The 14,106-nt window shown below is 37.2% G+C and overlaps 1 protein-coding gene across 1 annotated transcript; it reads left to right on the top strand.

The window, feature by feature from the left end:
* Positions 1-2,442: 2,442 nt before the first annotated feature.
* On the top strand, positions 2,443-14,065 carry LOC306900700 (occludin). Its single transcript, XM_079467923.1, has 8 exons — positions 2,443-2,830; positions 4,602-5,372; positions 6,010-6,171; positions 10,133-10,284; positions 11,984-12,199; positions 12,409-12,580; positions 12,730-12,771; positions 12,872-14,065. Exons 2-8 carry the CDS (start codon positions 4,623-4,625, stop codon positions 12,968-12,970), a joined length of 1,593 nt encoding a protein of 530 aa, XP_079324049.1. The 5' UTR covers positions 2,443-2,830; positions 4,602-4,622; the 3' UTR covers positions 12,971-14,065.
* The last annotated feature ends 41 nt before the right edge of the window (positions 14,066-14,106 follow it).

Raw genomic sequence — 14,106 nt, 5'->3', positions numbered from 1 at the left:
TTTCCCTCTCATGAATAATTGTTGGGAGGAATGGTGTAAAAACCATCACCCTTCGGGTGAATCGCTAATATTTGATGTAACGGGTGAAATAATTGCAAATGTGTCATTTGGGGTTCGGGTCGGGAAATAATATGCTCGGCCGCAACGCGGATCCAGTAACGCTTAGCCAAGACATCACTTCAGCTGATACGAATCTGCTTTTACATGGTCCTGTGCTTAAGCTCTGTCTGAAGAACTGTTTTTGCCAGCCCGTTCACCGGAAAATTACTCCATTACAAGTCACGACGACTTAAAAAGTCAGAGTAGGCCTTTCAGACCTTAAGCACTAGTCCTCAACGACAGACAGTCAGTGAAAACAAGAAACGGTTGACACGGGAGGAGAGCCTTTGCGTCAAAAAAGTCTACGTGCTCATAAGGAAACCAATATTTTAAAAAAGTAAGCTCTTCGGTAAAACGGATAAGTAATGTTAAGTAAAACATGCAACACTCAAAGCCTTTTAGCACTGGACATGCTGGTTTTGGCCTTATCGCCGGCTGCAGTCATGTCCTCTTCCTCTTTCACATAAAACACGAGCGATGTCAACTACCCGATAATGCACCCGCGTCTGCAAAAAGACACCATGTTGACAAGTTTCAGTAAGTATATGCCCACAATATGGGTCCTTCAATTCCCTGAAAATGGCATATTGCTTCTTTTTTAGCAGAAATTTCTGGTGCAGATAAAGTTAGGTGTCATGCAAAATGGAATGTGTAATTGCATTAGCACTATGTAGTGGAGTAAAGAGTACATACTTATTCGTAAATGTAGTCAAGAGACTAGTCAGTAGACTACAACTACAAAGTCGGCAAAATGATACTTAAGTAGACCTACTGTAAATATTTGCTCCAACACTTCAACCCACCGAAAAAGAAGAACTGTTGTTGACCGTTTTCCCGCTGCATTTTAATTACCAAACAGATTATCGACGACGATGACGTCACTGCACGCGAGAAACCCGGCAAATCTAAAATGTCCATGTAAACGCCGTTCCCTTTCGATATGGTTCACTTCGCATTGCGTTTAGCTACACGCTATGGGGAAACTTCTGTTTTATCTGGTACTGAAGCCTTGTTGGGTAATGTCTGCGGTACCGCTCGCCTATATAACTACGGGCCGAACGTCATTCAGCACCATTTTCTAGGGCTGTTCGATTCTGATTCTTTTGGAGTCGATCCCGATTCCAATTCTTGGTTTGGCAATCGAAAGAATCGATTCCTAGCTGATGTTTTCGATTCCTGCTCGACTCCCTGTTTTACTACTAAAAAAACGTTCACATGTTTAATGCAATACAATTTTATAAGCTATCACTTTTTACATTTATTAATTGTTTATTATTTCTATAACAAAAAACAAATACGTCGATCTTGTCCTGAAATTCCAATGTATCATTAATACTAATACAATGAATAAACTAGCTGTTTGAAAAAATAAAGCACAATTCAATTTCTATTTTTAAAGTTATTTCGCAATGCGAATTGAACCATATCTAGGGAGGGAATGCTTTGCCTAGCATGCCATGCTACAGTGCCACGGCAAACCTTTTCATTGCACTTCAGTTGATATGTTATTATAACAGACTTACATAGCCGAGCGGTACCACCCGAAATGGCAGGCTCAAATGCCATTGGTCTGTGTTTTTCACAGACGTTATACGATGAACAGGAGTTTTCCCATAGCATTTAGTTATCTTAGGGAACCGGGGTCACGTTAGTAGCCTTATAGCGTTATCTGCATTTTCTGTTTATTGCTATGCATGTAAACACGTGAAAACAGGTTTCTTTTTAAGCTGATTTTTGATAGATATCCGTTTATTATGGTGGATCCTCTGTTGGGCAAGGTGGGCAAAGCTTCTAGAACCCCCCACCCCTCCCCCGTAGAGCCGGGCCTAAAATGAAAAGTCTAAGTTATTCCCACTGTCAGTCAAAATAAAGATTTGTTATTTAAAAATGGATTCAACGCACAGCTGCTTACCCATTAATGGCTAAGATTAACTCCAGATCAATTCATGTATTCACAATTATTTGTCAGATCACATCTCATCTATCGCGTAAGTGTTCAAGAATAGTACATTTTGCAATGAGATATAGGCTCATAAACCACAACGTAAACTCATTAAATATTAATCAGTCGTTTACCTGTCATAGACTTAATTGTAGTCGGGCGGCTACCTGTGTTTCCAGGTGTCCGTGTGAAGTCTATATGATATTTTCAACCATGACACTTTTATTTTAAGATGAATTAAAAAATGCGTAAATGTAAAAGAATATAAAACTGTCATGATTCCATTTTTTACCATTTAGAATTTTGACATCTGAATATTACATTTTTAATTATTTCGTTCGCTTCATGTTCACAGTGTGAGACGGTAAGGAGGATGACCCGCCTACTCGCGTGTTTTGTCCAATGGGAATGCACCTGGGCTGGCTACTTGGGTTTCTGCGGAGCAGTCACTTTGATTAAATCTGGTAAACGTCTTGTACTATCGGAAGTTTATTCTCACAGTGCGTTTTCAACCACTTGTTATTAAAGACGTTAGACATCTAAATCACATGTGCAGTTTAAAGACACAAACTGTATTCAAATGAGTTTCGCTGCACGGGAGGGCAGGTGGACCGTCGGAGCGTAACAGAGAGAAAGAGGAGCGATCTGAACAACTTTTCACACCAACACCTGTTCATTCACCTGCGCTTCTTTTTGGATTAACGTTATATTGTAGACGTGTGGTGAAGAAAACCTGGGGAAATTCATATAAAAAGCATTGTTTCTACTGTTCAAGGAAATATCAAAAAGGTAAATGTATTACTTTTCATTATAAAATTAGGCTATTAGATTACTTTTCACTATTCATATATTTTATAGTCTGACTTATGGCTAATACATAATTTAAAAGTAGCCTATTATATTAATAATTTGATTATTATGAAGTATTTATTAAAGCTTTTTGCTGTAATAATACATCTTCAGTGTCAACATAATTTACAATCTCACATGCCTCTTGTGATGTATGACAAAACTTCATTGTTGTGGTCTCACTTTAAAAAAAAAAAAGAGTGAATAAAATTCTTTGTAGATATCTGTAGTCACATTGTACAGAGGGACACCATGTAAAATGAACAATAATATGTTGTGTGATCTTTGCGCTATGTTAACCTACTTTCGGTATGACTGGAGTTTGTACCCAATTGGCCGTCATGCAATAACAAAATGGGACGGTGTAGTAATGCAAGGATATTTTGAATATGTATTATGTACCATGGTAGTTACAAAGGCTTGTGCCATGCATATGTCATTGTTTTTTTTCATGTATTCTTTGAAATGCCCTGTAGTATCATGTAAATACTATGATAGTATATATAGCGGTATTACTTATTCCCTCACCGCATATTAAACTCTTTCACACTTTCATCCATGGACCCACACATAAACTAAAACCTGTGTAAAGTTGGTAAATAAGAATGGATTCCCCCGAGGGAACCCGATCCTCCTTACAACTGTATCCACCTTCCTCGACACCCCCCTCACCAGAGTGGTACAGACAGTACAGCTCTTGTTTTTTCTACCCAACCCCTCTTTTTTTAACCTCAGGCCTTTAATTACCATGGTAACCTTGCAGCCTTGACTTTTTGCTACAACAAAGGAGAGGCAGTGGGGGAGGCCCACTAGCAAGTGAATACATACTATCCTGAAAATGGCTAATCTAAACAATGCCAGGGGTCTAAAAGTGTCCTTCTGTCTGAGAGGCTATGTGCTCTGAAGTAGATATACAGTAGCAAGAAGTTTTATTTAAATGTGACATTTAATGTGGTTGAAAAGTAGCTGTATTTTATTCAAGACGATGCAAATAGTAGCTAATAACATTACAAATTTGGCAAGAATGGGAATGTACGCATTTCAAAGTCAATTCTGGACAATGACTGCGATAGAGTTGTACTCCCACAGTTGGGCCTGTAAACAGTGGCTTTGTGTAGACTCTGATCCCTGGTGTCGACGTCTCCACTTTGCTCTCTGTTGTTATTACCTCACACTCATAAGCGGCGCGGTTATTTCATTGCTTACAGCTCTTGTGGTTTTGGTATAGGGTCATTTTGTTAGTGTATTTATTCATTTATTTCTGTCAATACTAATATGCTGACCTAGAACATAAGTTATAGTTTATCTGCGAATGAACATTCCTTTGTTGTTTAATCAGACATTTTGTTCCAGATCTGTTATTTCTATTTCAGACCTTACTTTTTTGTTAAGCATAGAGAGACTCTTCTGAAGATTACTTGTACACTTTCTTTTACATACACTGATAGTTCATAGAGTGATGTTTACTCTCTGAGGAAAGGAAAGGTCTTTTTCTCTGATTCTACATTTACACTTTTACACATTTTTATAATGATTCTTCATAAACATTGTTTGTCATAATATAATTTTTACTTAAAATTTAAATAAATTTGGCCTTGATTTACTTTTCAGCTGGGGTGTATGCATATTTGTCTATATATATAATTTTTAGTGTCTCTGTATGTAGAATCTGAATAATGTTATTTATGATTATGCTTGCTTCTTTTATCAGATTGCCCATCATCTTTAAGAGATGTTTGAGAAACAGCCTTATGATAGTCCACCTATGTACAGCCCACCCACCAACGGCTTTGGGCAACCTGGGAGCTTCCAAGACCCGCGGAGTGAATTTGATTCCTATCCTCCACCTCCAGGATCTTACTATGTGGGCGAGGAGGTGCCACAAGATTTTTACAAGAGGTTCTCCCCTCCCGGAATTGTGAAGATTATGATCGGGTCAGTTATAATCCTCTGCCTCGGAATCTTTGCTTGCGTTGCCTCAACTTTGGTATGGGATATGCAGTATGGATATGGAGGTTATGGAAGTGGCTACGGTTCTGGCAATCCTGGCTATGGATATGGAAGTGGGTATGGTTATGGTGGTAGCTCTGGATACGGAAGTAACTATGGATATGGAAGCTACAGCTCCTACCCAACTCCATACTCAGCGAAGACCAGTATGATCGCCATCGCCGCCATAAACTTTATCATCTCATTAGGGTTCTTCGTAGCAAGCTTCTCCAAATCGCACACGTTCCGCAGCAGAAAATTCTACCTGGCGGTGCTTATTGTTAGCTGCATAATGGCAGCAATTCAAGGCATTATAAACATTGTGTACATTGTAGGAGTGAACCCTATGGCTCAAAGCTCCTCCAGCATGTACTACAACCCCATGATCATGATGTGTCAGAACCTCTATGGCAGCAGTCTGACTGGAATGGGGGGCGGCTTTCCTGTCTATAACCAGTACTTGTACCACTATTGCTACGTGGACCCTCAGGAGGTACAAAGTGAAAGCATCTGCAGACCTTTCTGTAATTTTGAAAGTCATAATTTATTACCGTTTTATCGCTATTATCATTATTATTTATTATTAGTCTACAATTAAAGGATTAGACATGATCCTCATTTTGAATCTTTTTCTCAGTTTGGTCAAACAAACAGAAACTATTTAACACTTATCGTCGGAGCTTGAGGCATATCGGTGAATAAATGCTTAAAATATGCAACTAGCATTCTATACTAGATAATGTATAACCACATAACATAAAGAATTGCTTTTCAACCTTGTATTTGCAAAGTTGTATGAAGCAAAGGAGATGAATTTAATCTCCATCTACAGGAGTTACTCATAGCCAACTAGAAAAGTAGCCACACCTCAACACAATAGTTTAGAGAACATTTAATTTAAAGTTCTAACAACATTTGAATAACTTTTACAATTTAAAGAACATGCACATTCCTTTACAAAATAGGAAACTAGGCTCCCAGTGCACTACTGTAAATGTAAATTTTCTGTTCTTTCTTAAACCCTGTATGAAATGCTCTCTGTAGACATTAACTTCTATTTAAAAGTACTCAAAATATTTATTTTAGTCTGCTGCTTTTTAACTCAATGTTGCAATTTTTAATTTTTTTAGGCAGTTGCGATGGTTTGTGGTTTTTTGGTTGTGATTGCACTGGCTGTGGCTGCCTTCTTCTCCTATAAGACCAGAAGTAAAATCTGGTACTATGGGAAACCAAACATCCACTGGGATAAACCGCTGATGGGAGGAACTGAGGGCAGAAATGTGGAGGATTGGGTAAGTTCTCTGCTAGTCACAACACTGAACAACCAAATGAAAGAGCACTGCTAGAATAGGGTGGTGTTTTTATAGTTTAAAGGTCATTGTCGGGTTTGTTGCAAGGCACCTTGATTTAGTCACAATGTCAGGGTCTAAGAAAGTGAACTTGTCAAATTTATTTATGACTCCACAGTAATTTCGTTATATAACAGATTTTTTTTTTAAACAGATTAGCTTTTTTTTTGTCATGACAACCCATGCCGCTGCACATATAACATATGAATAACCCTGTATAGCATCGCGATCACCTTATAGCAGATCTATACACGTGGAGCTGGGGAAGGAGGAGGGTTTCTGAAGCGCATTGCACTGCTAAACCGCTAGCCAAGATCTAAACGTTGAGCAGCAAGCTCGTTGGCTGCTAATGCAGAAAGAACCAGTCAGCTGTGCCGTGTGGTAAAAGTTATTATGTCAGACTTGGTTGAGGAGTTGAGAAAATTATTAAATTATTTTTATGCCAGAGCTGTCTCTATCATACATACAGACTTGAAGTGGTAAATTATTATTGTGTAGCCTACATAAAGATTAAAATATGGGTTATCCTTTAGATGGTCTGCTTGCGCGCTTTGACCTCAAGCATGAGCAGATGCGTTTCCTCTCTGGAGAAGCGTCCAGACTTTGATCTTGCAAATTCAGCCGTGTAAATAGTAAATTCGCCATGGCGCGAGCGCAACTGACTCAAAAAGGGAATGAGAGATGAGATTCTGATTGGTTTTCTGCATGTTAAGGCCAAAAAACAGCTATTACTCATTAAGGTAATCGGGACAACCTGTTCCGACCACGAGTCCGAGCGTTTTCCCGTTGTTAAACTAGCAAAAGTGGATACGGACACGCCCTGAGTGCACCTGCAACCAGCGCTTTAGAAAATGCGCTTAGATAATAATGTTCTCAGTTTCAACAGCTTGTGCAATACTGGTGATAATAGTCACATGGTCGAATGTATTGCTGATATGCTCTGTTTGTTAACGGTCAGCCCAGTTTCACTTTGACTGATCATTAACCAGACTGAGAGTGTTAAGTAGCTAAACATTACTTAAACTGAGATGTCTAGAAAGCAGACTTTAATTTGCATTTATTTACACACTCCTAATAGTGAATATGCAAGTCTTTTTCCAACTGATCGAAATAATTATTTTTGTTGACATAATCTAACATAGTCACACTGTTTATTCATATGAGATATTTTTGCCTTTGATAAAACCAGTGAAACATAATTGTTTATATGTCTGTTCATGGAGCAGTGGCCAAAAGTGATTCTCATCTTTGGTAAATTAAAGCATTTACTAATTATTTTAATATAATATTTTAAAAATGTTTATGCATGTTGTGTAGTTGTTTTTGGAGTGATTTGAGTGTTTAGCACAGATTTGAAAATAATTTAAGGTTAATACAACGCATGCACAAATATGATCAAGATTGAGAAAATTGGCTAGAAAACATTACAAATATTAATAGCCGATTACACTGTAGGCCATATATGCTTGATTTATTTGGGGTTTTCTGTGCATTTTGGTATATTAGAATAAAACCCATATCTCATTGATATACTGAAGTTTGCCTTGCAGTGAAATAATTTTGTCCAATAAATAAGAAAAAATATTTTATTTTATTCTATCCTAATATGCCCTCCAGACATCACTTTTGGCCATTAAAGACAGTGGTCGGTGTTTTTTTATCTGTTTTACAGAATTTTGAGTTTCTGTGACATACAGTACATTTGTGTTGTGTTGAACATGAGTCATGGTGTGTCATCATGACTGCATAGCAGCGATTTGTTTATTGTGACTCTTTTACTCTTTATCTCAAACAAACCAAACAGTTCTTGGACCCCATTGACTACCATAATAGCTTTATATATTTTATATATTATAAGAAGATATTTTGAAGAATCTAGGACAACAAACAGGTTTGGAATAACTAAGACAGAATTTCCCTTTAAATCAAATGAGACAAAACTGTAAATTCCAGGAATTCATAAAAGAGCTACATATGAGCAATAACATTCCACCGGTTATTTTCCAGCTCACTTGAGACTCTGTAGGGTGCGTTTGATTTTGGATTATGCCCCTCAGAAACATAATGACCACCGTAATGAGGCTGGTTCATTTCTTTGTCTCTGTCCAGCTGGTTTCTGTAGATCTATGAAATTTTTGACAGCGTTCCACACACTCCCTTTGAATACCTTCCTCTCTGTGTTTTTCTCTGGCTCATTCTTTCTATGTCTTCTCTCTATATTCCTTTACTTATTCTGGGGCAAAAGCAGGTCTCAAGCATTCTTTCGCAGCTTATATGTTGTGATCACGGATCAGCAGAGGCACTAGCTCATGCAGGGAAAGGATTGTTGGAATTCCTTGATGACTTGGGCTCTTCTGCACAGTGGCTTTACCCTTTTTCCCAGCTGCTGGGAAATGTTTCTCCACCCTCTTTCCTGCTGCTTCCCGATCTGAACATACAGACGTTCACAGACTGCCACAGACTTGAACAAACAAGCATCTCCCTCACACACAACTGCTTTCATTGTTTTATCTACATACAGTACAGCACAGAATTTTTCCATATTGTTCTCCTTATACTGTAGCCATGTCTTTCATCTTGTAAAATCGTTTTTCAGATGTGACTAGGTGTTATAATCCCACTATTTCAGCAGAGTTGAATTGGCCAATGGGACATTTCCCACACCTTAAATCCCGTTCACATTGCACATGAATATTCTATGCGAATGCTCGTAGACAGAAGGAGCAGTCATGAATAGGAAATTAGGAAAAGGAGTAGGAGTTCAAAGACAAATTCAAATTCTGTCACCATTTACTCATCCTCAAGTTGTTCCAAACCTGTATAAAGGTTTTTGATCTGTTCAACACAAAGAAAGATATTTACAATAATTGATTACCATTGACTACCATAGTAGAAAAATAATTGGATAATTTTTTCTGTTGAACACTAAAGAAGATATTTTGAAGATTTTATGAAAGCAAACAGTTCGGGGTGTCTTTGACTACCATTGTCATTTTTCCTACTGTGGTAGTCAATGATGTCCCAGAACTGAAAATTACTAGCCAAATATCTTCCCTCGTGTTCAGCGGAACAAATTTATTTATCCAGTTTTGGAACAACTTGAGGGTGAGTAAATGATGACAGAATCTTCTTTTTTGGGTGTACTATCCCAACCCAAAAGTTCACCCAAATGAGAAGTATGCTGTCTCAACCCCATGTCTACTCAGTCTCGTCCTTGTTAAACCATATGGCTTTCTTTATCCTGTCAAACACGAGGATCCTTGAAAAGGGACTGAGGCTGTCAGTCACAAATTTGAGTCGTAGAGATTTGGCGAACATAAGTGAATAATTGTCTGAATTTTAATTTTTGTGTGAACTGTAAACTCTATAATTGTTAAATGTGCCGTAGATTATGAATAGGTGTAACAAACACATGCTGTAAGTCACATGTTGTAACCATCAGCATTGTATGGTCGTGACAATACACTCGCTTGCATGCTGAGAACATCCTCTGAGATGAAAACTGAACAGGAAGAGCAGGGAATTGTAACTGTTTTTGCTTCATTTTCCCTCTGGCCTTTCCTGAACGATGGGAGGAAAAGCAAGTCTAAACAATAGATTACAAAATGTTGCTGTTTTTGTAGGCCAGAATGCAGTTTTTAAATTGCACATGCAGGGTGTATTTAATGGTCATTGTTAATATTGAAGTTGTTGTAACTGTAGATTAAGTATAGAAACAAATGTGTAAAAATCTAATTTATGCTATTTTTAGATCTCTTTTTTTAGCAAAGACTTTTCTGTACAAGATAACATTGACAAGCAGTAAGACTTATTATCTCGAAACAGTTGGTTCCTGGTATGAGGCACATCGAAACTATCAAGATTTATCTCACAGTTTGTGTACTAAACAGTGTGTTCCTTTTAGGTCAACCATGTACAGGATGGACAGAGCATGCATGAGCCGTCTGTGGTCTTTTCAGAAAAAATGGCTCCTGTTCTGGCATCGGCCCCCAGTGTAGGCTCCATTCCACCTAAAACTGCTAGTGTCTTTAGTTCTGAGACCCACAATTACAACAGGTGAGTTTAATGTTGAGCTAGCTTGTTCCTGCCCCTTTCCTACTAAGGAAATGCCAGGGTTAATTTCATTCCTTAAAGGAATAATTTTTCCACCCAAAAATGATAATTCTGTCATGAATTACTTACCCTCAAGTTGTATAAATGTCTTTGTTCAGTTAAATACAAAGAAATATATTTTGAAAGAATGTTATTTCTGAGAAATTTCTGAGGCACCATTTACTAACATAGTAGGAAAAATGATTGTGTAATTTTTTGTTCTGTTGAACACAAAAGTAGATATTTCGAGTAATTAAGGAAAGCATACAGTTGTGGAGCACCTTTGACGACCATCTTAATTTTTTCTAATATGGTAGTCAATGATGCCCCAGAAATGTCAGTTGCTTACATTCTTCCAAAAATATTTCTTTGTGTTCGCAGAGTAAAGAAATTCATACAGGTTTCGAACAACTTGAGCGTGAGTTAATAATAACTTTATAAACCTTATTCTATAGAGCGCCTTTAAAAGTAGCATCTCAAAACGCTTTACATGCATAACATTTTGAAATTAAAAAGATACACACAAAAGTACAAGCAATAAAGAACAAATCAAACAAAACAAGGCCAATATAATAAAAAACAGTCATCACATAATCACCTAAACGCTAGCTTAAAAAAGTAAGTTTTAAGGGACGATTTAAAAACACTAAGGGATTCAGCTTTCCTAATCTTAGAGGGTAGGGAATTCCACAATTTAGGAGCCAGTGAAGAGAAAGCTTCAGAGGACAAAGAACACGTGTAGTTGTAGTTCTATTCATAAAATAATTTTCATTTTTGGGTGAACCATCCCTTTTAGGCCCCTAAGTCATTTGGAATGGCATTCCTGTTTGCTGTACATTAAAGACGTTTGTTTATTTCTCTTGCGACCTTGGTTAAGTTGATGTTTAATCGGCTGTACTTTGTGTTTTCAGTAGTTATTTGTCTGGCCCATTAATCTGGCTCATGTTCCGGGCTATTAGTTTTACGAAGTCTGGTCAGATTACAACAGATATGACGTGTCTTGGCCTGAGATCAAATTCACTGCCTTATTGTGACCTTGTTATTCTTTATCTAATCTGTTTAATAAGCTCTAGTCAGACTTTTAGTTTTTGGATTTCCCTCTTCGACTTCTTGTCACTATTTTTGTGCCTTTACAATCTTTCATTGGAATGATTGAGTTTATGTTGTTGTCATTGTTGTATATTGTGGAAGTTATTTTAAAATGTTATGTAATTCTAGTGTTTTGTTTAATTTGATATTCTACATTTAGGGATTAAGCACACACTTTTATCCAAAGTGACTTAAAACAGTGAGGAAAATAGTAAAGCAGTTCATCTTGGAGAGGCAGTATTATCAGAAATGCTATTTATAGTTACAATGTTTCAAGAATTTTTCGAAGCAGTATCTGTAGAAAGAGGGAAAAACAAAGAACATATTTTAATTTTTCACAGAAAAGAGACATATTTAGCAGATTTTTCAAAATACTGAAATAAATGCAGATAACAGATCTTCAATAGATGGACCAACCTGTTCAATGTAGTTTTCAGTGTTTTCTGAGTCTAGTTTTCTATTTTTTAAACATAATAGAAGACGTACTGTACTGCAAGTGACACGATTTTACTGCTAGAAATGCTCTTCAAAATAAGCCAATACTAATTTTCAGATATGGTCATGTTTTTTTAAGTTATCCTGAGCGTCCTTTCAGTCATCCATCTCAGTCTACATCCCCATCCGGAGAGATGAGCTCCAGCCCTTCTGATCAGACAGACACCATCCGCAAACCTTCTGCTTTCAGAGGCAAGAGACGCCGCAGGAACCCCGAGCTAGATGAATCCCAGTATGAAACCGAGTACACGACAGGAGGAGAAACCAATGATTTCGATGAGGATCTATGGACAAGGTAAGAATTTTGCTATCTAAATAAAACAACTTGATTTGATAGCACTTCTAAAACATATGGGGGACTGTTTGCTTGTTTTGATATAGATGCCCTTTGACTTAAAAGTTGCCATCCATCCATACAGGCAGCCAGTTGCCTCACAACACCAGATGTCTTCATCCATAGTCTTTTGCAATTTTTATTAACTCTCTTTTTTCATTTCCATTCAGCATGTATCCTGAGATTACATGTGATTCCCAGCGGCATGAGTATAAGAAAGAGTTTGACTTGGATCTCAGGAGCTACAAGGAAATGTGTGCTGAAATGGATGACATCAATGATGAGATAAACAAGCTCAGCAGGGAGCTGGACACACTGGATGAGGGCACTTCAAAGTATCAGGTTAGTTTCTGAAAAACATTCCATTAAATTAACATTTATCTCAATTCTACATGGAGAATAACAAAATGTTTGGATCCACCAACAACTTTTTATGTCCTTTTTTAATTATCCATTAATCAAATCCTGATCTGTTTTATCTCACATTAAAGGCTGTAGCAGAGGAATATAATCGACTCAAAGACTTAAAACGGGTAAGCCATGCTAAACAGGCATATTAAAAGATCAAATCAAAAGATGCGTCCCATTTGGATGGTAATATAAGGGGTTCCCCTCCTCACTCTTTCTTTTCAGATGCCAGCTTATCAAAACAAGAAGCTCCAATGTCGAAAACTGCGTCACAAGCTTTTCCATATTAAGCGGATGGTCAAGAACTTCGACCATGATCACTAATGGTTTCCTTTAAACCATCATCTCTTCTCTTTCAACACTCCTCTATTTAACTGAACACGGGCGGCCATGAAGAAACCTTCAAATGACTGTGTGACCAAAGTTGCCCAAACTCCTGTAAACTGTACCTGGTGCTTATGATTAACCTGAATCCTGAAGATGGTTGTCTTGGAAACCAGGGGCAGGGATTCTCCTTGCCCTCCATTTTGCATCCTCTGGACAGGGAAGATTTTCCATTACCTGGAATTTATCTTTTCCCATTTGCTTTTCCCAGAGTGACTTCATATAGCCTGTGAAATGCCACGAAGCATTGCAATAATGTTATTTTGTTGTTTGTTTAATATGGGGTTGGCTGTGAGTGCTAACATCAAGACCAGCTGATTGCTGTGGTGCATACATTTGTTGGAGGAAATGTACTTTGGACAATCTCTAACTGAGTAATCGCACTAACATCTGTGCAGTCGGTTTCCTTGTTGGTAAATTGTATTTTTTATTATAAGCTGTTTGTATCTGTCAATGTGTAATTGCTGAGGCACTGCTTGTTGTCAGGGCAGAAACAGAACAGTCATAACCATTCCCAGAAATAACTTTGGTTATTTTCAGACTTGCACACATTTGCTGAGTTAAAAAAGTTCCTCCTTTCATTTTTATTTTAACACCTGGCTGCCTCTGTGAGACAAGACAGATTATTTGAAATGTTGAATCATTAAAAAAAGAAACTGCAATAAAAAAGTTTGTAAAGAATATACAATAATGACCAATGCAAATATCCAAGAGGTATGCAATTATTAAAGAATTATAATCTAGTAATAAAATGTCTCGTTGCATTTGATTAATTTGGACCCATCTTCTAATTACTTGAATATCTGAACTAATCAACTGCTTATAAAAGATCAAATGTTTTGTTTAATTTGTTTTATAATGTTGGATAACAAAAGTCTGAATTTTTTACTAGGAAACATTTTAAAAGGGCATTTTTTGGAGCTGTTAAAGAGATAATAATATGTTGTTTTTCTTATTCACACAACAACATGTGTTCGTCTGTACATTTTTGGTTGTCCATTCAATTTTGAAATAAAGTTTTGTATTTTAAGTCTTTTAATCTGTTTCTCAAAGTTTATTCAAAGCCTTTTTTCTTT

The sequence above is a fragment of the Barbatula barbatula genome (genome assembly GCF_947034865.1).
Source record: "Barbatula barbatula genome assembly, chromosome: 11".
Lineage (NCBI taxonomy): Eukaryota > Metazoa > Chordata > Actinopteri > Cypriniformes > Nemacheilidae > Barbatula > Barbatula barbatula.
The sequence above is the reverse complement of the archived record's forward strand: the minus strand, read 5'-3'. Positions and strand labels throughout refer to the sequence as shown.

Coding starts and splice junctions, on each gene's coding strand:
- LOC306900700 (XM_079467923.1), top strand. CDS start 4,623: ATGTTTGAGAAACAGCCTTATGATAGTCCACCTATGTACAGCCCACCC. Junction 5,373..6,009: donor GCTACGTGGACCCTCAGGAG/GTACAAAGTGAA, acceptor TAATTTTTTTAG/GCAGTTGCGATGGTTTGTGG. Junction 12,772..12,871: donor GACTCAAAGACTTAAAACGG/GTAAGCCATGCT, acceptor CTTTCTTTTCAG/ATGCCAGCTTATCAAAACAA.